Source organism: Protopterus annectens, chromosome 7.part0, assembly GCF_019279795.1.
Source record: "Protopterus annectens isolate FY-2018-M chromosome 7.part0, PAN1.0, whole genome shotgun sequence".
Classification (NCBI taxonomy): Eukaryota; Metazoa; Chordata; order Ceratodontiformes; family Protopteridae; genus Protopterus; species Protopterus annectens.
Genome location: NC_056739.1, coordinates 1,077,794,959 through 1,077,822,685, shown reverse-complemented (window position 1 = coordinate 1,077,822,685; position 27,727 = coordinate 1,077,794,959). Strand labels below are relative to the sequence as shown.

The window sequence follows — 27,727 nt, the reverse complement described above, 5'->3', positions numbered from 1 at the left end:
ACTGGAATAAGGCAGAAAAGGAATACCAAGCTTGGGGCGGCAGAAGAGGAAATCTCAATTTATCCACCGCATAAAGTTTCCAAAAACCAGAAGGCTACTTCAGGAACCTATGTAGAAAAGTAATATGGAGATCACCCTCTTCCCAAGGGGAAAAAAAATTTAAGGAAACTGCGCAATACTTCAAGCAAGAGAATTAAACTTGACCATCTAGTTTGTCCTTTCCAATCATCCAATGGATCTCACTTGTTTCCCAAGCCAAAAGCAAAAGAACCAGGCGTAGGAACGGTCACCAATGCATTAGAGGCTTTTTTTTTGCTTGTTGGTATTCAAGGGGTGGCTATATAATACTCTTGCTCCCTCCCAAGCATCTTCCTGTGATCCTCAGCCTATTTTGGGGACTCTACTACAATGAGTATGCTTCAACCACATGCTGCCATCCCTTCCCTACAGGTTAAGTCTCATTCCTCTCCACCTCCATGTGAGCTTCAACTCCACACAGATGTCGGAGTAGTCAAAATCATTCACCTGAGTTACAGTAAGGGCTTTATTCTCATATACCAACCAACACAGTTGGTGTCCAGCAACATTTGAAAAAGTGGCATCCTTTGAATTTCTCCTTTTATGACCTCTTTTGTTCCTTCTCCCACTGTTGCCTCCCATCATGACATGGATAGTCACTTTGTTTATCACAATGTTTTTTATTTCACTGATCACATACATTTGCTTCATACTTTAGGGTATTGCCAACAAAAAGACTCCACATCAAAAACTATTTTAACTTGTAGTTCTGTTTATAAAATGCATTAATGACTCAACTTTGTGCTACTAAATTACTAAACAAGTCCACTATACAAATCCTGAGAGCAATGGCTGATTACAGATAAACAATCATGTCATTTTTGGAAAAATTTTGGGACGGATTCTAGGCAACACCTAGTAGCACAATAAGTGATGCTCTGACACTATGCAAAAACTTCTATGACCTTGGGAGTAACAATGAAAACTACCTTCCAAGTGAGGTATATGAAATGACACAAGGAAGCTGACCGCAACAGATCCATAATCAATGAAGGCCCAGATTAAAAAAGACAAAGTTGTCAGTGGATTCTGATAAAGCACTGGAACCTAAAGCATGAACCTAAAGGAAATTTTGGGGAATCAAATACGAACAGAAAGAAGTTGTCCACTCCCAAAATGAAAAAACATAATGCAGAAATTGTTTTGTACTTTTCTCCATAACCACCTGTTGATGATATTGGCCTCATCCATGCATCCATGTTGCTTCCCTTCCCTTTGACAACCACCACTATCAAAGGATGTATAGAAGAAAAAGGAAGATGAAAGTAGCTGGTAGATGTAGATAAACACCATGGCCACAAGATCACTTGATACTTTTTCAAATCCTATGGATGATTATTCACCCTGGACAGAACCTAGTTCCATTTTTTTTCCTTTGGGGGGAAGGGGTCATCAACAATCTTTCAAGTATCAGTTACTAAAAGAACGTAACCATAACATAATATGTTACCTGTGCAACCATACCTGCTCCTATTAATATGCATAAGTAGAGCTACAAAGGATGCATCTGTAGCACCAATGTTACAGCAGCTGCTTCTGCAGCCCCTGTGCTGCATCTGGCAATGTGGAGCTAACCTTGGCAACTCAGGCTTCCTCTGTGGTTTATTATCTTGAAAATAAGACAGGGGTGGATATTTTCAGGATAAAGGATAAGAAATGTCAAATGGGTGACAGTCACTTGTCAAACACGTAGTGGACAATAAATCAACCCCACTGTGATATTTGTCAGAATTCTGGGGCACACTGTCCAGAAAAGAATATAAAGAGAGAAAAACTGGGGGGGGGGGTGATGTTATGGATATCTGGAATTATTCTACGTGGCATATAGAACAAATGAAATATGTCTGGAGTTTCTTTCTAAAAGGACTTAAAAAATCTTCGTGAGCTACATACATATGCTTTGTTTCTTAACAATGAGATGGTTTATATCACAATACCAGCAAAATGCTAAAACACTGTACTGGGGAATAGGTTTTGAAGAAAGGATAACCGAAGACTGTTTTGCTAATTTGCTATCCTTAGTACTAATAAAGCCAGTGTTTTAATAACCACCATTGCCATCATCATCAACATCCACATCCAGCACAGTCCAAGATGGGCAATTCCAACTCACTTCTGAAAGGAATAGTATAATCTTCCACCTAGATAAAGACAAAAAAAAAGCGCATCACTTCCTTTTCCTCAAGGCCCAACAGCAAAAGTAGAATCATAGAGTAGAGAAGCAAACACCACCAGGAACAAAAGGATAATCGTATGTGTGGGGCAGAGGGCAGTTAAATCTGAATTAAAGATGCCAGCTCTGAGGTCAAATTAACCAGTGTTTTCCACAGTCTTCTCAGTAATTTTCAGCAGGAAGGGTAAGTGCATGAAAGCCTATCTGTTTCTGATCAGGTAACTGAAAAGGAGGCAACTCTGATACTGATGTCCCACACACTTGTGGTGGTGAGCTATCCAGGACTGACAACTTTATGACAAAAAGATCAGCACCTGCAGGTGAAGAACTTTTTAGAGTGGAGATGTCATAAGGGGTTTAAGTGATGAGAACCACCTGAGACCACTTCTAGAACTACAGCTTGAATATGCTAACAGGCCTTAAGTCAAACAAACTACAGACAGAAATAGCTAAAGGAAATTATGTTTTGAGGTCACAAAATCCAGAACAGTGATTAGAGCAAGTGGAGAACTTCTCAGGGTGGAGCTGTAATGAGATATTCAATGTTTAGAATCACCTGCAAACATATCAAGTTCTAGAAGTCAGACATGTTGATAAACCCTAAACCAAATCCAAACTCTAGACTGAAATGGCTAAAGAAAAAGTACAGTTTTGTACCTACCATAAATGTAGATGTTCGAAGATCCACATTGCTGCAGTCCTTACTTATGGGTAGTCCGCGGTCCTCGGTCGGCCCGAATACCAAAGTATAAGGCTGACGTCGGTCATGGGCGCCTAGAACTGACATCAGAGCGTCAGGGTATAAAGGCGCATGACCGACGTCATATCCTCAGTCTTTTCTTGCCCCAGATGTCAGAAGGCCAAACAAGAAAGGCCACAGCCAAAAACAGAATACCTCCCAAAAACATGCCCAACAACAACCATCACCTAAAGCATAGCACCCTGTTAAACTACAGTGGGGAAGGAGGGAGGGTAAATTGGACTGCAGCAATGTGGATCTTCGAACATCTACATTTATGGTAGGTACAAAACTGTACTATGTTCTTCATCTCACATTGCTGCAGTCCTTACTTATGGGTAGAATCCCAAAGCAACGGGAAAGGGAGGTTGGTAAAAATCAGAAAGCATTAGGGGCTGCTATAATGCCCTGTAAAATTGCAGTGGCAAATCCAGCCCTAGACTTAGAATAGAGAGGAAGGTGGTAATGTTTAGAAAAAGTATGCACTGAACTCCAAGTAGCTGCCTCCAAAATGTCTTTTGTAGCTACCCCCCTTAGAAAGGCCGTGGAAGTAGCAGTAGCCCTAGTGGAATGAGGCCTGATTCCAGCCGGAATCTCCTTACCATGATGGGAATAACAGAAAGAAATACAAAACCCAATCCATTTAGAAATAGTTTGTTTTGAAACGGGTTTACCCTGGGAACCCAAAGCAAAAGAAACAAACAACTGCTGAGACTGTCTGAACTCCTTGGTTCTGCTCAAATAATAACGCAACTGCCTGTGAATATCCAAAGTATGCAAAATTTTCTCCCCTTTATTTTGGGGGTTTGCATAAAAAGTAGGCAAATGAATAGTTTGGTTTAAGGCCACACTAGAAACCACTTTAGGCATAAAGGAAGGATTAGTACGTAAAGATACCCTATCCTTATGAAAAATCAGGAAAGGCTCCACTGCCATGAGGGCCTGTAATTCAGAAACCCTTCTTGCAGAGGTAATGGCCAACAAAAAATCAGTTTTCCATGACAAATACTTTAACTCGGCCGAAGCTGCAGGCTCAAAAGGTTGTAGAGTAAGCTTTTCCAACACAAAATTGAGATCCCAAGCAGGAGTAGGAGCTCTACGTGGGGGTCTTATATTCTTTGCCCCTCTAAGAAATTGCTTAAACAAAGGGTGAGAGAATAAAGGAGGGTCACAATCATAGTGAGCAGAAATGGCTGCAGCATGGACCTTTATCGAGGAGAAAGACAAACCCTTGTCCAATAACTCAGTAAGATATTGAAGAGCAACACTTAAATCAGGTTTGGAGACATCAAAGTCCTTTCCTTTGCTCCAAATAAAAAATCTCCTCTATTTATCAGCGTAAACTTTCCTGGTACTAGGCCTCCTGGCCTCCAAAATAACATTCAAAACTTGTTGTGGAAGCTGAGACCCTCCAGAGTCTAAAACAGAATATGCCAGGCTGTTAGATGCAGAGACTGAATCTTGACATTGAGGAAGTGATTGCCCTCTTGTGACAAAAGGTGCGGAATCAAAGGCAGAGGCCATGGAGGTTCTCGTACTAGACTCCTCAGTAGTGGGTACCAGTGTTGTCGAGGCCAATCCGGTGCTATCAAAATCATGGTTGGCCTGTCTTGTCTGGCCTTCAAAAGTACCTTGGGAAGAAGAGGCAGAGGTGGAAAGGCATATACATGCAGATTGTTCCAACTGAATGATAGAGCGTCCACCTTCCAAGCTGTGTGATGAAACATTTTCGTGCAAAACTTTGGCAACTGGTAATTTAGTGGAGAAGCGAACAAATCTATGTCTGGAGTTCCCCATAACACTGTCAATTTTTGAAATACATGAGGATCCAATTTCCACTCGTGAGGATCCACTATTTGCCTGCTCAACACATCTGCTAAGGAGTTCTGTGCTCCTGGTAGAAACCTTGCTTGAAGATTGAGGTGTAGATTGAGAGCAGTTTCCCACAAAATCATCGCTTGCCTGCAAAGAGGGTAAGAATGGGTTCCCCCTTGCTTGTTGATGATCCACATGACAGTAGTGTTGTCTGTTTGAATCAACACCTGCCCTGGGTGAAGTAAGTCTTTGAAAGCCATCAATGCAAACTGGACTGCTAACATTTCCTTCAAGTTGATATGCAAATGTTGGAGTTTGACAGGCCACGTGTCTTGCACCCATTTTCCATTGAGGTGTGCTCCCCAAGCCTTGTCCGAGGCATCTGTCGTTAGAATCTGACTCGCCTCTGGCCGGGTCACAGAGAGTCCCTTGTTTAGGTGACATTCCTGAGCCCACCACAAAAACTCCTTCTGAATGCAAGGTATTATCTGAATGACAGTGTCTAGATCTTGGCAGTGCTGTGTCCATACATTTTGAGATACCATTGAAGCTTCCTCATATGCAATTTGGCATTGGGAAGCACCAGAATACAAGATGCCATGAACCCCAAGGCTTGAAGGACTGTCCTTGCAGTCAGCCTGGACCGTAGAGACATTTGATGAAAATAAAGAGAAAGGCTTCTTTGTTTGTCCGGGGTCAAAAGGCCATCTGGGAAGCTGTATTCAGTCTCACACCCAGAAAGCACATGTCCTGAGAGGGTACTAGACTGGACTTTGTTTCGTTCACAGAATACCCTAGGCATCTTAACACTGCCATCACATACTGTAGATGTTGAAGAAGTTCGTCCTTTTCCTGTGCAATAATCAGGCAATCGTCCAAATAAGGATAAATCTGTATTCCTCTTAGTCTGAAAAAGGCTATCACTGGAGCCAGAACCTTTGTGAACACTCTGGGCGCAGTAGATAAGCCAAAGGGCAATGCAGAGAACTGATAATGTAAATTTCCAGCCCGAAACGCAGGTACCTCCTGCAACTGGGCCTGATAGGAACATGAAGGTAAGCCTCTTTGAGATCCAGAGTAACCATCCAGTGATCTTTTCCCAACAGAGGTAAAAGCTGTCGTAAAGTCAGCATCTTGAACTTTGGAATGTCCAGATAAGTGTTGAGGATAGATAAATCCAAAATTGGTCTCCACGTGTTCCCTTTCTTTGGAACTAGAAACAGGCGAGAATAAAATCCTAGGCCCACTTCTGACAGAGGAACTGGCTGTATAGCTCCCATTTGAAGAAGTAAAGAAATTTGGTTGTGAGCCTCTATCCTTTGCCGAGGAGGGACGTCTGGCATGCCCTTGAAAGGAGGCATGGTATGGAAATAGAACTTGTAACCTCGGTTTATAATGTCCAATACCCATTTGTCCTGGGTAACTAAATGCCAATTTTGTTTGAAAAGAGCCAACTTTCCTCCCAAAGGAGCTGCCAGGCAGGAAGAATCTGGCAGCTGAAAATGCAGGTCATTGGGCCTGTTTACGAAAGGACTGGCCCCTGCCTTCACCAGCAGATTGAGCAGGCGAGCTCCATTGTCTCGGCCTGAAGGTACTCTGAGCTCTGCCCCTACCACGCCTAGATCTACCCCTAGACTGAGAATCAGAAGAAGGGTAAGTCCACCCCTTGGTAGGCCAATTTCTACTAAACTTTGGAGGTTGTACCTGCAAAAAATCTTTAACAGTCTGCATAGACTTAGCCTTGTCTTCCATTTTCTTTAAGACTGACTCCACAGGAGGACCAAACAAAACTTCAGACTGTAAAGGGGCATCCAGAATTCTAGACTTAACATGCTCAGACAAATTCTGGTCCTTAAGCCAGGCGTGCCTACGAATAACTGAACCAGTTGCAGCCACCCTAGAAGAAGCCTGTAAAGCATCAAAACCACATTGCAAAGAGTGCTTTCCCACCTGTTCAGAAACATGCACTAAATCCTGCAATTCTTTACACTCTATGCCCTCTGCTAAAGCATCCACTTTAGATCTTAGCTGAGAAAGGAGGAAATTCTGATACTTCAACATATGAAACTGGCAGTTCAAAGCTCTCATCGCTAAAGTAGAAAAGGTATACACCTTCTTACCCCATCTATCCAAAGCTCTAGCTTCCTTATCCAGAGGAACCGGATTCTTAACAACAGAGGCTCTAACACCCTTAGGCCCCTGACAAATAGTTTCTGGGTCCGCCCTAGGACTCTTATACAGATATTTATGAGTCTCAGGCACCCTATAATACCTGTCAGGTTTAACTGGAGCAGGAGGCACAGAATCTGGATTAAGGGAAGCCTCCGAGAAAACATCCGAAACAACATCCAAAACCGGAGGTATAGCTAAGGGTCTATGCTGTGGCAAAAACAAGAACTCCCTGAGTCTCTTCCGTGAATCAGAGTAATCCTGTCCTTCCCACTTAAAATGCTCCCTCATGGAATGCAGAGTTTCTGAAAATGAAAAATCCTCTGGAGGAGAAGCAGAAGGAGTGGAATCCTCTGCATCAGAATCAGAATAAGGAGGGAAATCTTGAATGTCTTCAGCAGAAGACTCAGAATCATCTTAGGCCTGCTCCAAACTTTCCAACTCTGGCTCCATCCTGGGCCTCTTATCAGGAGGGGGCATAGAACCTCTAATTAAAGTAATCAAATCCTCTGCCATTTTAAGCATGTGCTTTTAGGCACAGACCCTGAAGAACCAGAACTGACACCAGAGGAAGGCAAAACAGACCTGCCCTTAGAAGGAGCCTTAGGAACAGTAACACAAGGCCTAACCACCTGAGGCATAGAAGGGAGAATAGTAACCTGAGAGGCCCCTTCAGCCTGACCTGCCTCCTGAGAGGCCACATCTTGTAAAATCAAAGTTTCCCCCTGGGACTCAACAGAAACTTCAGCCGGATCCAGCTGTTCAGCTGTAGCTTCTAAAGATCCGGCGTCCGTAACCGAATCATCCTGCCTAGGCTTTAAAGATTTGTCTTTGCGCTTCTTAGTAGAAGCCGGCGTCGGAACATCCGACGGCATGTTATAATTACACCTCTTGCCAAAGACTAACCTAGCGCAATCTAACCTCCGTTTTATAGTGCGCTTATTAAACCTAGCACAAAACCGACACCCGACTACGTCGTGCTCCGGTCCCAAACAAGGAATACAAAGCGAGTGGTAATCCCTATGCGGTATCTGTTTCCCACAAGAAATACAATTATTCACTTTTTCTGACATCCGGTAAGTAACTGAGGCAAGAAAAAACAAAAATATTCCCCAACGGGGTACTTAGCCAACTTGGTATCGGTCTGAAACTCCGAAACTGAAAAATTTCAGAACGCCGAACGGCACTTGCAACGCTGCTTCTGCATCGGACCATGCGGCAAAAAAGACTGAGGATATGACGTCGGTCATGCGCCTTTATACCCTGACGCTCTGATGTCAGTTCTAGGCGCCCATGACCGACGTCAGCCTTATACTTTGGTATTCGGGCCGACCGAGGACCGCGGACTACCCATAAGTAAGGACTGCAGCAATGTGAGATGAAGAACATCCATGGTTTTGAGGCTGAAAAGGCCAGAATGGGGAGCAGAGCATCAGCCCCAATAACGGCCCCAAGGATTAGCCTCAGCTCAACTATAATGCTAATGGCTCAGGTAACAGACTGGTCAGGGGGCCACAGGCTGACCAATCACTTGAAAAGGATGTGGCTAATAAGCATGCTATTGGGGCTCATATGGGCTAAGAAAATTAAATAAGATTTTACTGGTAGGGCCATGTGGGCTTTAAGCCTATGTTCCCCAAGATGCATTTGATGCCTACCCCCATCTGATGCAGGATCCTCTGAAAAATGGCCTTTTGGATGCTGTATGAGGTGTTTACTGTTATGGTGATAATACTGTGATTGGAAAAAAGGCCACCCTCTGTTAAATGATCTACAATTAAGAAACACATGAATTTCATACTGCAGTGTCACCAAGTGTCTATGTTGGGCTGAATGACTGATACTGGTATCATCCAGTGTTGATGTGGGACTCAGTACAGCTAGTTCCATTATTCACAAGGATATAAAGTCTTTACTGTGAGCCACACAAAACAGATCAACTAGCAACCTAGCTGCTACAGGAGCCAATATGGGGAGTGTGGTAGTGGACAGCTAGGAAACAGCCTGACCCACTGCATTAATCAACACCCAGTGGAAGCATACGGCAGCAAGAGTCAAGACATCTCCACCTACCTGTGTGCCTGTCTGTAGCAGCTTTAATTTCAGTCATACAGTGTAGATGCATATAAAAGCCACTGGGGCATCACTGGAAGATTTCATGGAAATCAGACTACCTCACGGGTCAACATGGGACAAAGGTCAACTAAAAATGCTGAAGGCTGCTTGGATGATGGACAAAAGTGGTTCTCACCCAGTGGCAGCAAATAAGCTAGTTTAGGTAACAGGTGGTTGACAGTCAGCAGGCAATGGGGAGAAATGACACCTAAAAATGCTAATGTAGGATGTACTAAAGCAACAGATGTAAAAGTGGAAATGGTTTTCCTCGAATTTGGTAATCAAGCATACACCGACAAGCTGCCGTCCTTACTACAGAAATGCGATCCCATTCCTGACAGTGTATATATCAAAACTGACTTGTGAAGGTGGGCTGAAATCCCATACCACAGCAGAAGGATCAGTAGCATGGATGCCTTCAGTACAGATTTCAGATACAACATTACAGAAAAAATAGTGTCAGATGGTATGACCTCTGCAAAAGGAATTCTCATGATATCTGCTTAAAGAATCTTATCAAATTAAGATAAGCTTATACAGAGCAGTAAAATGTATGCGTCTATCTATCTGTGGGTCTAACTACTTGTCTGATTGGATTCTTAATGACCTACACATTAAATTCCACTAATCATAATCCCCCACAACACACATACTTTGAAAAAACATATAAAAGAGTTTAAAATATATAATTGTGTGTGTGTGTGTGTGTGTGTGTGTGGAAGTAATGATCAAAACATCAGTCATACAGGACTGGACTGCAAAATGATGAAAAGTTATGTACTCACCATAACGTTCCATGTGTGTTGTCCATCTTGCCTTCATTCTTAGCAGGTTGGGTTTGGATCTGATCCTCGGATCCGACTCAGCCTTATACACCAACTCGAGGTCTTTCACTAGCTCCTGGCTATCCCCTATCCCATCATGCACTAGGACAGCCCCCCAGATCTTGTTTGCAGCTATACAAAGGAATTTCCAAACTAAAGATAGCTTAATGCTTCATAGAGCAATCAAGAAGGTCAGAAAACACTAGTAGCCAATTGTATCAACTCGGTCTTCCAGGAGCAAAAGGCTGGGGTAAGGAGGGTGGGATGTAAGAATGAAGGTGAGATGGACAACACACATGGAATGTTATATAACTTCTTTATGTGATGTTGTCCTATTTCGCTTTCATTCTTAGCAGGTTGGGACAGTGTCCCTAGCACCATCTTTCTTGGGTGGATCAAGGGAGAATATTCTTCAGAACTGTGGAACCAAAGGAGGCCCTGTTCCTGGAGGCCAAATAGACTTAGTGATAAAGGTATGTGGTCTTGCCCATGTTGCTGCAGTTGCTGCAACACAAATGGCATCAATGGGCAGTCTAGCCCTAAAGGCGGAAGAGGGTGCAATTGCCCTTGTAGAATGACCTTTTATTTTCTAAACAAAGGTTATACAATCTGAGAGCCATTTTGAAAGTGTCACTTTAGAAACTGGAGTTGTTGTTGTGTCTTTTGGCTTTTCCTGGTTAGGGGTCGCCACAGCGGAACTCCGGTCCGCTAATGATTGGTAGCTGATTTTTACGTGCCGAGTTACCAGCCCTGACGCACAACCTTCAACGAAGGTACGCCCATTCACGCATGTCTCCACGCAGAAGAAGCCCTAGCTGAGAATTGAACCGGACAGCGTCTTACTGTGAGGCGACAACGCTATCGCAGCACCACAAACTGGAGTACCTTTCCTTTAATCTGAAAAGGATAAAAATAGTTGGTCAGATTTTCTGAAGTCCTTTGTCCTATGTAAGTAGAAGCGTAACTGTCTATGTACATCCAGTTGGTGCAGCATGTATTCTGCCTTATTCTCATAGTTAGGGAAAAACACTGGTAGCTCTATGGATTGGTTCAAATTAGAGTGTGAACATACTTTGGGTAAAAAGGAGAGGTTTGTTTGTAAGGATACTCTGCCTCTGTGGCAAATCATGCAGGGGGGGGGTTTATTGACAAGGCTTACAGCTCTGACACCCTTTTAGCAGAAGTAATAGCTATCAAAAGAATAGTTTTCCCAAGACAAAATTGTGATATTGCAGGATGATGCTGGCTCAAATGGGGGATAAACTAAATGGGATAAGACAAAATTTAAGTCCCATGGTGCTGGAGGGTCTCTTAATAAAAAGGTACCTTTAAGAAAAACTTTGCATAGTTTATGTGACATAATATTGAGGCCTGATTCATCTAAATAGAAAGTGGATATCGACACTAACTGAACTCTAATAGTAGCTATGGCTGCTCCTTCACTGAACAGTTTTGCCAAGAATTCTAGAATAGAAGCTACTGGGGTAGAAAAATGATCAATGTGATTATTTGAAGCCCATGAAGAAAATCTTTTCCATTTGCTTGCATGGGTCTTTCTTGTTGTAGCCTTATGAGAAGAAATAAGGATTTGTTCTACTGAAAAAGAAAGGATAGCGAGCCTGGCTATGGTTGGAATCGGAGCAGCCAAGCTGTCAACTTGAAGGATTGAAGACAGAGATAGAGCATTCATGATGCACGAGTCATGATGCGGACATACAGCAGTCCCATCAAGGCAGGGTCAGAGATCGCCTTGTATGCCAGGCAGAGGTCATCTCTGAGGAGTCTGTCTGATAGAGGGATAGGGGTTTTAGCCTATCTGTATATGGTAGATTATTGAGGCCCTGGATTCTCCTGGTGAGGAACCACTGTGGTCTCTCCAGCTGTTGCATGTGCTTTGCGAGGTACATGCCGAATGGAGCATTGTACTCAATAATGGGCCTTTATAAGGGAAGAATACAGGGATGTTGTGACATCCTTGTCCCTGGAAGAGATACCTTTACTTATGAGGTGGGCCATATAGAAAGCTTTCCGTACAATAGAAGCAACATGGTGGTCAAAAGTTAGGTTGCTATCAATCTGGGTGCCCAAATCCCTCATGACTGACTGTGTGCTTAGGACGTTGTTATTAATGTGATAATTTGTGAGGACATCAGTCTCCCCAAAGGGGATTTGTATTCAGCTTCAGGCCATGTTTCTGGCACCAGTAATTTATTTGGGTGAGACCCTCTTGGAGGACATCCACATCACTTGGGGAATTTATGACCATGCCCAGCTTGCAGTCATCTGCAAACTTGGTCAGCCATAGCCCACTGGTTTTGGCCTGCACCGCAGAAAAGTATATCCTAAATAACAGTGGCCCCAAGACCGAACCCTGGGGTACACTGCTCGATACGGGTCTACTGCTTCAGGTGGCTTCCCCTACTTGGACTAGGTGGGCTCTATCAGTGAGCCAGTTAGCTACCCAGATAGTAATATATGGATTGATGCCTAGTTGAGAGAGTTTATCGATTATGCCCGAATGGGGAATAGTCTCGAAGGCCTTGGCCAGGTCAAGGTAGGCGGTGTGTGCACTGCCTTCCCCTCGTCCTTGGCTTTGGTGATTGTCTCAAAAAAGTCAACCAAATTTAACAGACATGACCTCCCCTTGATGAAGCCAAACTGTGTGGGATCGAGTATTTGGAGGTTGCCAATGTCCTTGTTAATGAGGTCTATGATAATCCATTCCATGGCCTTGCAGATCAGGCTAATAGGGATGATGGGTCTAATTTCCTGGATCCGTGGACACTCCACCTTTGTGTAATGGGATGACAGTGGCTGTCCTCCACTCGGCTGGGACAAAGCCGGTACTCAAGCTTTGGCTGAATGGGGCGCCTAATGGTGGATTTCCCCATGATGTGCATTACTATCAGAAAGCATTGAGAGGAGGCCACCCACTGCCATACTCTCAGGGCTTCCCAGCAAAAGGGGTAAGATCTGGTTCCTTCTGGTTTATTTACCATACAACTGACATGTCTCTCTGTATTGCAATAGTTCCCAGTGAAAGAGAGTCCTGGAATGCTTGCAATGCCAGAAGCACAGCTCTCACCTCTAGGACACTGATGTGCAAATGGGCCTCGTGATCATGCCAAGTGCCTTGGACGGTCTTTCCCAGATAATGCTCCTCCCCCCACCCTGAGAAGCATCCATGGTCACTGTGGCTAATGGTTGGGGAAGTACAAAGGGTTGACCTAACATTACCTGAGTGGAGTAAAGCCACCAACGAATGTCCGTTTTGCAAGATTCCGTTATCAATATCTTGTGGGACATAGGTAGTTCCTGTGTAGACCAGTGAGTGGATAGTAGCCACTAGAGAATTCTCATGTGCAGACGTGCTAATAGGATCAAGGTTATTGCTGCTGCCATGGCCCCCAAGACCTTTAGGACTGTCTTTGCTTGCGCTCTTTTCTTGGAAAGAAGATTTAAAACTTGACATTGTAGAACTTGTACACTTTCTGAAGGGAGTTTGGCCATCATCTTTGTTGTATCTAGTTCTGCTCCTATAAAAACAATACTCCGAGAGGGCAGCAAGGCAGATTTTTTGTAGTTTATTGAGATCCCTAATTGAGAGCAGAGATGTAAGGTGGAGTCTCTCACTTTTGTTAGTAGATGCTCAGTGGTGGCAGATAGGAGCCAGTCGTCTAGGTATGGAAACACTCGGAATCCTAGGGGTGTCAAGTGAGCCGCGACTACTGACATACATTTGGTGAACACTCTGGGGGGCTGTAGTGGGGCCAAAAGGCAGAGCCCGAAACTGGTAATGGCTGGCTCACAGCCAAAAGGACAGGTGTCTCCTGGATCTCCTGTCCATTTTTATGTGGTAGTACACATTCTGGAGGTCTGTTGAGCACATCCAGTTGTCTTGTCCCAAGAACGGGAGTACTGACTGCAGTGTTACCATCCGGAATTTGGACCTTACTTACAGATTTGTTTAGGTTGCTGAAATCCAAAATTGGTCACCAGTCCCGTTTTCTTCGGAAATAAAAAGAACCTTGAGTAAGTTGTGGATACTATTTTGTCTGCGGGGACTGTTTGGATGACTCTTGTCTAGCAACTTTTGAATTTCTAGAGTTGCCTGTTCCCTCCGGGATCTTTTTTATATTGGGGGGGGGGGGGTATGGAGCAATCTCTGGATATGATGCTTTGTACCAACTTGTCTTTTTGTATTGTCAGCCAGGCCATTGGGTACAAAGATAAGTGGCCCCCAACTGCCTCCAGAGATGGACAGGTGGGCCTTCATTCAGGAGCACAGAAAAGGCTTACTAAAGAAAGATTGCCGGTCGCCCTGATTCTGCGGACCCCCTCTGCTGGGTCGTCAACATCTTCCATTAGCAATTCCCCCTCTGCCCCTGGGGGAAGAATCACATGTGTCCTGGAAAGCTTTCTGGGATTTTTGAAACCACATTTTCCCACTACCTTTCTGACCTTCGGGATAAGGTCTGGTAGGTAGGGAAAAACAGACTCCTACAGCAGAGATGGTCTTTCCTTCCTGTTCACACCTAGTTAGTGTCCTTGCCTTTAGGCCCAAACAAGGATGAGCCATCAAATGGGGCATTCACAAGGGAAGATTTAAAAGGTTCTGCAAAGTCACACAAGTGAATTCCTGAACCTGCTGCTCTGCTCGCTCCATCAGCTGCATAAGAAATCAGTCTCATGGGGGAGTTGACCACAGAATTTAAGGTAAAGAGCTGAGAGGAAATATTTTCTGAGAACCCTTCAGCTACTGAACCTTATCTCCTAGCACTTTTAGGAGATCTCTCTGTAACCTTGTGAAATGAGTCAGGTAATTCATCAACCTAAGAGCAAAGGTTGTTGAAGAAAAAATGCACTTTCCATATCTGTCCATCATGCAAGATTCCTTGTTTGGAGGATGCACAGCAGAAGACGTCTCTGAAAGTTCCTTCTTGATGGCTATTGCCACTACCATAGCATCTGCTGGGACTCCCGTTGTTAGGACATTTTTGTCCGAAGGAGGTAATGAACTTATGTGGCCTCCAAGGAACTGGTTCCACAGAATCTGGAGACTCCCATGCATTTCGAGAAACTAAATCCATAAGTTCGTTGAAAGGCACAGACACCCAAGTGGAGGAAGGGTGAGATCCAAAAGCCTTCAGGTACACTGACTCCTCCACTGAATGTATGGTGGACTTCCAGCTGCCTCTCTGTTTAAGTATCATCAAGAAGCGACCATGGGGACCTTTCGGCATCTTCGAGGTCCGTATCCAAAGTGAAGGACTCCTCTGGGGAGTCTAAACACTTCCTTTTGCATAAGCTCTTTTGAGGGACCTCCTCGGAGGGGCACTCTGGAGAGGTTTCGTTAGAGAGGGGGGCACCCTGAGGCTTAGGATCTCTGCGTCCTTCTGGATTCAAGGGTAGAGAGACAGACATCGGTGCCTTTGGAGGAAGAATGTATGTTCAGACCTGAGAGTGGAGCTGCCTGTGGAGATGACAATCTCATCATCTCGCAGGGCCCCCTGCCCCTGATCCGAGGAACCAGAGGGAATCCCTGGAACCAAGGGGAATGGCTGATGCAGGAGCCAAGCCGATGCCCCAAGAGGGAAGTTTGGATCTGACAAATGTCTGATCCAACTTCCCTCCCCAGACCTGACTGGAGAGCGTCAGCCCCTAGACTCCTCGAGTTCTGATGGAACAGAGGACGTCGATGCAATGTTCGGATCTGATGATCCTGTGATAGATCTCGGTACAGACGGTTCCACCAAGATCAGCTCCAGACATTTCGGCTCAGAGGTAAGCTCGGAGGAGGAACTGGCACAAAAGAGGAGGGTTTGGTTGGATCCGAAGCTCTCAGGGTTGGAGCCGATAAACAGTTTGGTGAGCACTGGTATACTTAAGAGTCTCATCACCACCACCTGATCCACATCATCATCAGACAGGCTCCTGGAAGACCAAATCGAGGGGGCAGGAGATTTAGAAGGCTGACGTAAGGGTGACCTCACAGTTGGAGATACTGGTTCCAATTCAGGGGACTGGCTCCATAACTGAAATTCCACCGGCACTGAGACTGATGGGGCCTCTAGGAACAGACAGCCTTCGGATTCGGACAGAATACTTCAGGCTCTTTTTTGGATGGCTCTGACGGAGTGCTAGAAGATGAAGACCTCTTAGTAGACCTGTCACACTTTGGAGAAGGTGACTGGCCAGAATTTGAAGGACCTGTATCTTATCGAATTGTTGGGGTTTTCAAAAGGCCTTTTAAAATCAGCTTGTTTTTGTGTTCCAACAAAGCACTGTGGCTGAAGGAATGACAAATTGCAAAAGACTCTTGGAGGTGAACGGCTCATAAACAATAGATACAAACTGTATATGCCTGTCTTTAAGGGACATTTTTTGTCCACATTTTTCACACTTTTCAAACCCGGAGGGTTTAGAATCCTTAGAAGACATAACTAGTGCTGATCAGTAAAAAAAAATGATATCTCTTCCTACTTGTAAATAGTTTTTGTATACTAACTTTTTTATTGTCTCTCCATTTATCCTGGTGATTTTCTTGTATATTACTTCAAATGTATGTTTTTTGTATATCTTGTGGAGCTTTTCTCCCCGGGCCTCTACTGAAAATGGAAATAATTCCAGCTAGACTAGCCCGGTCAACAAATGTAAAATAAAAAATAAAATAAATGAAATAAAATAAAAAAGGAAAGGAAACAGCCAACAATCAAACTACAGATATTGTTTAAAAAAAATTTGGATATAACAGCAACACTAATAGTAACAACTAATAACAAGTAATTAAACCTAACCCAAATAGAAGGGAGAGGATGGCATAGCCCTCTAACTTAAACGGGCTATGCCTTGAGGAGTGAGAAAAGGGAGGGGGAACCCTCTAACTTAAATGGGTCTAGGTAGTTCTCCAAGTCAAATGAACCAACCTGTAAGAAAAAAAAGAAAAAAGGGAGTAAAGGGAAGCCCTTTAACTAAAAATATTTAATTTTAGTTTTAAGCCAGAATAGGGGAAAGAAGGTCTTATGGAAAAAATGATGGCCAACAGCAGTTTAACACAAAGCAATGTAAAACCAACAGCAAGTCCAATTGGTTATTAATAGAAAAACACACTAGAAAAATACACTAGAGAGAAAAAGTACAGTTTTGTACCTGCCATAAATGTAGATGTTCGAGGATCCACATTGCTGCAGTCCTTACTTATGGGTAGTCCGCTGTCCTCGGTCGGCCCGAATACCAAAGTATAAGGCTGACGTCGGTCATGGGCGCCTAGATCTGACATCAGAGCGTCAGGGTATAAAGGCGCATGACCGACGTCATATCCTCAGTCTTTTCTTGCCCCAGATGTCAGAAGGCCAAACCAGAAAGGCCACAGCCAAAAACAGAATACCTCCCAAAAACATGCCCAACAACAACCATCACCTAAAGCATAGCACCAAGTCTAACTACAGTGGGGAAGGAGGGAGGGTAAATTGGACTGCAGCAATGTGGATCTTCGAACATCTACATTTATGGTAGGTACAAAACTGTACTATGTTCTTCATCTCACATTGCTGCAGTCCTTACTTATGGGTAGAATCCCAAAGCAACGGAAAGGGAGGATGGTAAAAATCATAAAGCATTAGTGGCGCTAAAATGCCCTGTAAAATTGCAGTGGCAAATCCAGCCCTAGACTTAGAATAAAGAGGAAGGTGGTAATGTTTAGAAAAGGTATGCACTGAACTCCAAGTAGCTGCCTCCAAAATGTCTTTGTAGCTACCCCCCTTAGAAAGGCCGTAGAAGTAGCAGTAGCCCTAGTGGAATGAGGCCTGATTCCAGCAGGAATCTCCTTACCATGATGGGAATAACAAAGAAATACAAAACCCAATCCATTTAGAAATAGTTTGTTTTGAAACAGGTTTACCCTGTGAACCCAAAGCAAAAGAAACAAACAATTGCTGAGACTGTCTGAACTCCTTGGTTCTGCTCAAATAATAACGCAACTGCCTGTGAATATCCAAAGTATGCAAAATTTTCTCCCCTTTATTTTGGGGGTTTGCATAAAAAGTAGGCAAATGAATAGTTTGATTTAAGGCCACACTAGAAACCACCTTAGGCATAAAGGAAGGATTAGTACACAAAGATACCCTATCCTTATGAAAAATCAGGAAAGGCTCCACTGCCATGAGGGCCTGTAATTCAGAAACCCTTCTTGCAGAGGTAATGGCCAACAAAAAAGCAGTTTTCCATGACAAATACTTTAACTCGGCAGTAGCTGCAGGCTCAAACGGTTGTAGAGTAAGTTTTTCCAACACAAAATTGAGATCCCAAGCAGGAGTAGGAGCTCTACGTGGGGGTCTTATATTCTTTGCCCCTCTAAGAAATTGCTTAAACCAAGGATGAGAGAATAAAGGAGGGTCACAATCATAATGAGCAGAAATGGCTGCAGCATGGACCTTTATTGAGGAGAAAGACAAACCCTTGTCCAATAACTCAGTAAGATATTGAACAGCAACACTTAAATCAGGTTTGGAGACATCAAAGTCCTTTCCTTTGCTCCAAATAAAAAATCTCCTCCATTTATCAGCGTAAACTTTCCTGGTACTAGGCCTCCTGGCCTCCAAAATAACATTCAAAACTTGTTGTGGAAGCTGAGACCCTCCAGAGTCTAAAACAGAATATGCCAGGCTGTTAGATGTAGAGACTGAATCTTGACATTGAGGAAGTGACTGTCCTCTTGTGACAAAAGGTGCGGAATCAAAGGCAGAGGCCATGGAGGTTCTCGTACTAAGCTCCTCAGTAGTGGGTACCAGTGTTGTCGAGGCCAATCCGGTGCTATCAAAATCATGGTTGGCTTGTCTTGTCTGGCCTTCAAGAGTACCTTGGGAAGAAGAGGCAGAGGTGGAAAGGCATATACATGCAGATTGTTCCAACTGAATGATAGAGCGTCCAACTTCCAAGCTGTGTGATGAAACATTTTTGTGCAAAACTTTGGCAACTGGTAATTTAGTGGAGAAGCGAACAGATCTATGTCTGGAGTTCCCCATAACACTGTCAACTGTTGAAATACATGAGGATCCAATTTCCACTCGTGAGGATCCACTATTTGTCTGCTCAATACATCTGCTAAGGAGTTCTGTGCTCCTGGTAGAAACCTTGCCTGAAGATTGAGGTGTAGATTGAGAGCAGTTTCCCACAGAATCATCGCTTGCCTGCAAAAAGGGTAAGAATGGGTTCCCCTGCTTGTTGATGTACCACATGACAGTAGTGTTGTCTGTTTGAATCAACACCTGCCCTGGGTGAAGTAAATCTTTGAAAGCCATCAATGCAAACTGGACTGCTAACATTTCCTTCAAGTTGATATGCAAATGTTGGAGTTTGACAGGCCACGTGTTTTGCACCCATTTTCCATTGAGGTGTGCTCCCCAAGCCTTGTCCAAGGCATCTGTCGTTAGAATCTGACTCGCCTGGCCGGGTCACAGAGAGTCCCTTGTTTAGGTGACATTCCTGAGCCCACCACAAAAACTCCTTCTGAATGCAAGGTATTATCTGAATGACAGTGTCTAGATCTTGGCAGTGCTGTGTCCATACATTTTTGAGATACCATTGAAGCTTCCTCATATGCAATTTGGCATTGGGAAGCACCAGAATACAAGATGCCATGAACCCCAAGGCTTGAAGGACTGTCCTTGCAGTCAGCCTGGACCGTAGAGACATTTGATGGAAATAAAGAGAAAGGCTTCTTTGTTTGTCCGGGGTCAAAAGGCCATCTGGGAAGCTGTATTCAGTCTCACACCCAGAAAGCACATGTCCTGAGAGGGTACTAGACTGGACTTTGTTTCGTTCACAGAATACCCTAGGCATCTTAACACTGCCATCACATACTGTAGATGATGAAGAAGTTTGTCCTTTTCTTGTGCAATAATCAGGCAATCGTCCAAATAAGGATAAATCTGTATTCCTCTTAGTCTGAAAAATGCTATCACTGGAGCCAGAACCTTTGTGAACACTCTGGCAGTAGATAAGCCAAAGGGCAATGCAGAGAACTGATAATGTAAATTTCCAGCCAAAACGCAGGTACCTCCTGCAACTGGGCCTGATAGGAACATGAAGGTAAGCCTCTTTGAGATCCAGAGTAACCATCCAGTGATCTTTTCCCAACAGAGGTAAAAGTTGTTGTAAAGTCAGCATCTTGAACTTTGGAATGTCCAGGTAAGTGTTGAGGATAGATAAATCCAAAATTGGTCTCCACGTGTTCCCTTTCTTTGGAACTAGAAACAGGCGGGAATAAAATCCTAGGCCCACTTCTGACAGAGGAACTGGCTGTATAGCTCCTATTTGAAGAAGTAAAGAAATTTGTCTGCGAGCCTCTATCCTTTGCCGAGGAGGGACGTCTGGCATGCCTTTGAAAGGAGGCATGGTATGGAAATAGAACTTGTAACCTCGGTTTATAATGTCCAATACCCATTTGTCCTGGGTGACTAAATGCCAATTTTGCTTGAAAAGAGCCAACTTTCCTCCCAAAGGAGCTGCCAGGCAAGAAGAATCTGGCAGCTGAAAATGTAGGTCATTGGGGCCTGTTTACGAAAGGACTGGCCCCTGCCCTCACCAGCAGATTGAGCAGGCGAACTCCATTGTCTCGGCCTGAAAGTACTCTGAGCTCTGCCCCTACCACGCCTAGATCTACCTCTAGACTGAGAATCAGAAGAAGGGTACGTCCACCCCCTAGTAGGCCAATTTCTACTAAACTTTGGAGGTTGTACCTGCAAAAAATCTTTAACAGTCTGCATAGACTTAGCCTTGTCTTCCATTTTCTTTAAGACTGACTCCACAGGAGGACCAAACAAAACTTCAGACTGTAAAGGGGCATCCAGAATTCTAGACTTAACATGCTCAGACAAATTCTGATCCTTAAGCCAGGCGTGCCTACGAATAACTGAACCAGTGGCAGCCTCCCTAGAAGAAGCCTGTAAAGCATCAAAACCACATTGCAAAGAGTGCTTACCCACCTGTTCAGAAACATGCACTAAATCCTGCAATTCTTTACACTCTATGCCCTCTGCCAAAGCATCCACTTTAGACCTTAGCTGAGAAAGGAGGAAATTCTGATACTTCAACATATGAAACTGGCAGTTCAAAGCTCTCATTGCTAAAGTAGAAGAGGTATACACCTTCTTACCCCATCTATCCAAAGCTCTAGCTTCCTTATCCAGAGGAACTTCTTAACAACAGAGGCTCTAACACCCTTAGGCCCCTGACTAATAGTTTCTGGGTCCGCCCTAGGACTCTTATACAGATATTTATGAGCCTCAGGCACCCTATAATACCTGTCAGGTTTAACTGGAGCAGGAGGCACAGAATCTGGATTAAGGGAAGCCTCCGAGAAAACATCCGAAACAACATCCAAAACCGGAGGTATAGCTAAGGGTCTATGCTGTGGCAAAAACAAGAACTCCCTGAGTCTCTTCCGTGAATCAGAGTAATCCTGTCCTTCCCTCTTAAAATGCTCCCTCATGGTATGCAGAGTTTCTGAAAATGAAAAATCCTCTGGAGGAGAAGCAGAAGGAGTGGAATCCTCTGCATCAGAATCAGAATAAGGAGGGAAATCTTGAATGTCTTCAGCAGAAGACTCAGAATCATCTGAGGCCTGCTCCAAACTTTCCAACTCTGGCTCCATCCTGGGCCTCTTATCAGGAGGGGGCATAGAACCTCTAATTAAAGTAATCAAATCCTCTGCCATTTTAAGCATGTGCTTTTTAGGCACAGACCCTGAAGAACCAGAACTGACACCAGAGGAAGGCAAGACAGACCTGCCCTTAGAAGGAGCCTTAGAAACAGTAGCAGAAGGCCTAACCACCTTAGGCATAGAAGGGAGAATAGTAACCTGCGAGGCCCCTTCAACCTGACCTGCCTCCTGAGAGGCCACATCCTGTAAAATCAAAGTTTCCCCCTGGGACTCAACAGAAACTTCAGCCGGATCCACCTGTTCAGCTGTAGCTTCTAAAGGTCCGGCGTCCGAAACGGACGAATCATCCTGCCTAGGCTTTAAAGATTTGTCTTTGCACTTCTTAGTGCATATTATAATTACACCTCTTGCCAAAGACTAACCTAGCGCAATCTAACCTCCGTTTTATAGTGCGCTTATTAAACCTAGCACAAAACCGACACCCGACTACGTCGTGTTCCGGTCCCAAACAAGGAATACAAAGCGAGTGGTAATCCCTATGCGGTATCTGCTTCCCACAAGAAATACAATTATTCACTTTTTCTGACATCCGGTAAGTAACTGAGGCAAGAAAAAACAAAAATATTCCCCAACGGGGTACTTAGCCCAACTTGGTATCGGTCTGAAACTCCGAAACCGAAAAATTTCAGAACGCCGAACGGCACTTGCAACGCTGCTTCTGCATCGGACCATGCGGCAAAAAAGACTGAGGATATGACGTCGGTCATGCGCCTTTATACCCTGACGCTCTGATGTCAGATCTAGGCGCCCATGACCGACGTCAGCCTAATACTTTGGTATTCGGGCCGACCGAGGACAGCGGACTACCCATAAGTAAGGACTGCAGCAATGTGAGATGAAGAACATCACAATTTTTCCAAAAAAAAAAAAAGAGAAGAAACTGTACTTGGCCAGAGCCAGGGAGAACGGCACCGGATCTGTTTTAGCAGAAAACGAGATCTGGGAAGCTCTCCTAGTGCATGATGGGAAAGGGGACAGCCACGAGCTAGTGAAAGACCTTGAGCTAGTGTATAAGGCCGAGTTGGATCTGAGGATCGGATCCGAACCTGACCTGCTAACAATGAAGGCGAGATAGGACAACATCACATAAAATGTTTTTTCCACACTCTTTGCTAACAATTTATACCAACTCTGAGATCACACAACAGGGAAAGAGAAAATTACCACTCCTCGATGTTCCGCGACTTCCCACAAAGTAAGCAGAAGCGATCAAATTATTATACTGCCAGCAGCAAAGGCATTCACCATTAAGAATATTTGATTATATGGATTATTTTCCACACATACAAATAAAACACACATGCTAAACATGCTGACACTCACGTTGCTAAAGTGGTTAGAAAGACCTTCTACATTGCCCACCTGATCATGAAAGGATTCACATCCAGATCTAGTGAGGTCATTGTTCCCCTGTGCTCTTCACTTATCAGACCAATGATCGAGTACAATGCCCCATTCGGGATGTATCTCACCCGACATCTGCAGCAATTGCAGAGACCCCAAAAGTTCCTCACCAAAAGGATAAAGGGACTCCAAAATCTGTCATATGCTGCCAGATTGAAGAAACTCCAGCTCTATTCAGTTGCATACCGTCTGCTCAGAGGTGACATGTGCCTGACATACAAGGCCATGTCCAACCCGGAATTAATGGACATGCTCCACCTCAAAAAATCCAAATCCAGCAAAACCACTAGAGCAAGCAACTTAAACCTTAGCACGGATATAAATAGGACGTGCTGGAGGGATAGATTTATCACTCAGAGACTCCCTATGCTGTGGAATAAAATGCCGGTTCATGTGAGGCAGAGCACCTCGCTGGCTCTGTTCAGGAGAAATCTTGACCTGTGGATGGGAGATCGTAGGTTTATCCCGGGAATCATCTCTGTGTCACTGCTGGACAGAGGCACAACAAACTAATGGGCACAGTATTTTTTCATATAAGGGGTGGCGTAAGCCACAAAAATTTGGGCTAGGCTTATAAATGCCTTAGGGCAGATAGCCTAGTATAAACCTATGAACCTATGCATATATATTTATATATGGAGAGAGAGTACATAATGCAGAGAATGGAGAATAATAAGAATGCTCCTGTACTCTGTGGTCACATGATCTTAGTAAAAAAAAAAAACAAAGCACAACAGCAAACAAGCTAACACAACACAATACAGCTCCATCAGACACACTAAAAGAACTCTACAGTAAAAGTGTTCTTTCAGAAAACACATGGGAATCAAGGAATGAGCACCCAATGGAAGAGCAGTTCTTGTCTGTTCTAATATGCTTACCTAGGTACCCCTCTCTTCATACCAGTTCATTAATTTTTCTTAATTTATTTTTGCAGTAAACATTACCACACTGATACAGATGCACACATACCTGAGAAGGTCTTGCTTTTTGCTGCGGTTGTGAGCACTGAGGGCCTTAAGTTCAGCTTGTCGTTTGTGCAGTTCTGCCAGCACCTCATCCTCTGAGTCTTCAGGGGGACGATCCTCTGATTCAAGTAGGCCATGGGCAATCAGCTCTTCTTTAATGCGTGCTTCTAGGGACTTGGTGTGGGGGACACTGTAAAAAATGTAAAACAGCAACTAAGGAACAGCACTAAAGGAAATCACGTATACTTCAGAGGCCTCCACTTTATTCTGCCTGAGACACTATTTTTATTTTTTCCCACTGCATTAAAGTCCTAGTCATCCCAATGGTTATTCAAACATTAGCAGTATGTTTTTTTTTGTTTACCTACTGTGATAACCAGGTAGGTGGACTAGGCAGAGAACCCTTTTCTCACACAAGCCAGACAGTGTCAAAGACAGGCATGATATTCATAAACGATGTCACATATTAACAAGCCAACAATAAAGACATAGGAAGTTGTCCTAAATGCATCACAAAAAATAAGATTACATGCGAACAGACCGGCATGCATGTATAATATTAGGCATTAAGTTATGTTACACAAATTTCAAAATAACCAGTGATCTTTGACAAACAAAAAAAATGACATAAATAGGGATAATATTTTGAGTCTTACACTGGTTCATTAAGCTTCTCCGTGTATTTTGCAAGAATTTTGACTTGATTCAAATATTTAAAGCAGGTAATGACAAGGACTACTATTGTGCCAGGAATATATGGGTGGCTAAGGGCAGATGATATACGAGTTACTTTGTACATGTGTTGGCAATAAATTAGTTCATTTTAACAGATTCACATTAAATGTGTAAAAACAGCATACTGTGACATGTGAGAACAGGGTCTACTTCCCTTTGTCAAAACAACTATTCAAACTCCTTTTTGTTGAACTCTATTTGTTGAAAACTTAATCCAACAAATATTCATTTAAGTGAATTTTTTTCCTAAGGGAATAAAATGCTTGGCCATCATCGGGAATTTGCCATTTTTCCCCACTTTACTGCAATCTCAGAGTTAGTATATTTAGTTGGGGGGGTGTAAGGGGCGCAGTCCTCCACCTGAATGGGTTTTAAATTTTGTGACATTTGTTAGGTAGGCCAAGCATTTTTTCCCCTGGAATAAAATTTGTTTAAATTAACGCTCGATGGATTGAGGCTTCGAGAAGAAAAAAGGTATTCAAAGAATAGGTTTTTCACTGAAGTGAGATAGACCAGTGAGAACAAACTCTGTCAGAGCTAACCACTTTAGTTTAAACTATCTACACATTTAAAAAGCTTACTTTGTCTTTTTTTTTCATTCAGCTCTGGTACATGGTCAAAGTCAATAAGAATATTACCTCCTGATGTGTAATCTGTATTGGAATGGGTGTGTGGATTAGCCAGTATCCCTAAAACAGATTTGAATGTTTAAAGTGTGGTTTCTGTTTCTTTCTGAAGAAGGGTAACTTCTTGTTTAGCTAGGAAAATAATTCTCATTTGCTGGTGCCATTTTGTGAAAGCCTTTTCTCCTTTCTGCTTACCAAATCATGGACTAATTAGTGTTATTGTACTGTCATCTGTCTCTAAGAGACTGCATGGGGCATTTGTTTTTTGAAACATAATGACTCTAAGAATGGGGCAGTGCTTGTTATGAAGTTAGGCAGCAGAGTAATAACATTTCACTTACTGTGACAGGAAGTCATACACTGTTGTTAATTACCAAGAGATAGAGAGTAAATAAGGGACAAATTTGTTTAACCAGTACACAGTACTTTTGTGCTGGTAAATGAGTTTAAGGCAATTAAAGGTAGGCCATATTCCAATCTGGGAACTGGAAAGATTTTTGCTTGTGCAGTTCTTAGCTGTTTGATGACTTTGTTTATTATTGCTACTGTGTGATGGGTAAAAATACAGAAAGATCCAATGTCAGCCTTTGTACTCGAGTAATTCTGTTACTAAATGGGCATATGTTAAATATATTGTCTTTACTCTGCTTCTGGTTCCAAAGAGCATGGTTACTGTCTTACTAACACGTACCTTGTTGGTTATATACTTCCTTAAAGTCCTTGCTTAGTTCAGCTCTATTTCTTTTGTTGAGGGGTTAGATCTATACAGGAGGATACCATCGATATAGACTGCTACATAGTTAGGTGGTATGGTGGATATTTTGCTGTTTACGAATTGTGAGGAGATCATCTTCCTAGAACTTATCCTTATGGTATACCACCAGTAAAATGTTCATTTGGTGATGGCTTGTTTCCATTTTAGATACTAATGGACCAACTTTCATAATATAATATCAATTTCAGCACTTCATTGCTTTCTTTACTTTTAGCAAGAGGACAGTGTGGTTTACTTCTTCTAAGTTAATAAAGTCCCCTCCTGTCATGTTATGTGCTTCCATATTGGAGTAAATTTTGTCAGTGACTGCATACATAGATGTTAGAGTTGTTACGATCTGACCTAAAGCTGTAAACTGTGCAGTACATTACTTGTTTGTGAATAATTATTTCAAATATTTTTGGTCAGTGGACTTTAGAATTAGTTGCTAGTCCTGGGGGTTGTTGCTGATGACACTTTGGGGAACTGCTATTAATTTCAGAATATTACTCGTCATTAATGACAGGTTTAAAATGTAGATGAGTGTTTTTTATACTTCTGCAATGGAAAGGTGGAAGAATTTGAGGTGCACAGCATTTGGGCTGGGATCAACCTAGTCTTCTGCGCTTTTTTTTCACACATCTCTCCAAGGTATTCTGGTAACTACATGTAAGAAAGTAGTCTGGAAAGGGCTCAACCTTTGTAGCAGTTGTGAGTGGTGGAGTGTTTGCTTGTCTGGCTTCGGGGGACTGTCTATTTCTATACAGTCTTTGAAGTGTTTGAGAACTGAAGGCTCCATAATCTTTAGGATTTATTAAATTTAAGGTTTTCATGGTAGACTATTTTTTTTTTATTAAATACCAGAAGTACTTGGGTACTGAGGACAGGACTTTTGTTTTCCCTGAGGTAAGCAGCATTTGCTTCTTTAACCTTGCATTTAATGTTTTTTCCTGAGACAGAGAAATATCTGACATGCTGAGGGGATTTTGGATGATCCACTACTTATACGTGTGGTCTCTTTGTGTAAACAGCTGGCATATATTTGCTGCTATACATAGGCAGTTTTTTCCTCTTTACTCTTCTGTTTGTCAAGGGGAAAAGTTTGTCCATTATGGCTTTTAATTTTGAGTTAAAAGTTTCACAAGCTGCAGCTGGTTCTGTTCCAGACACAGCCCTATTTACTCTATGTAGTGGCATTATGTACAGCTCCTTCTCTTGTGAAACTGGAAAAGCTTATTTTTTTTGCACTTCTTTATGTTTTAGGTTTGTAGCTGTAAAGGACAATGTGGCAATGATGGGGTAATGGTTGCGACTATGTTAGGGAGGGTTCTTCTGTTTGCAAATGTGTTTGGAAAGTTAGTTATCAATAGTGTTGGCTAGGTCTATGGAAGGTTGTAATTAATGGAACAAGGCCATATACAGAAAGTATCTAAATAGCCGGGATTGTCTGGGATGTAATCTAAAATTCTACACAACTTAACAATAACACAAAAGCATTTTCAACACTTATGAGAAAAAAAACGCTGAACTACATGCCTGGATTATCCAACATAAGCCTCATATTCTTGCTGAAACTGGAACTTGGCTTAACTCACTGCCTCCAGT

At 43.1% G+C, this 27,727-nt stretch overlaps 1 protein-coding gene across 1 annotated transcript in view; it reads right to left on the bottom strand.

Annotated features, from left to right (window-relative positions):
* LOC122806877 (transcriptional adapter 3) overlaps positions 1 to 27,727 on the bottom strand; it is a gene marked incomplete at its 5' end in the record, with an annotated part of 234,519 nt that overhangs the window by 29,655 nt on the left and 177,137 nt on the right. The window contains 1 exon segment of the mRNA XM_044077649.1: positions 24,012 to 24,197. Within this exon segment, the coding sequence (XP_043933584.1) occupies positions 24,012 to 24,197 (186 nt within the window).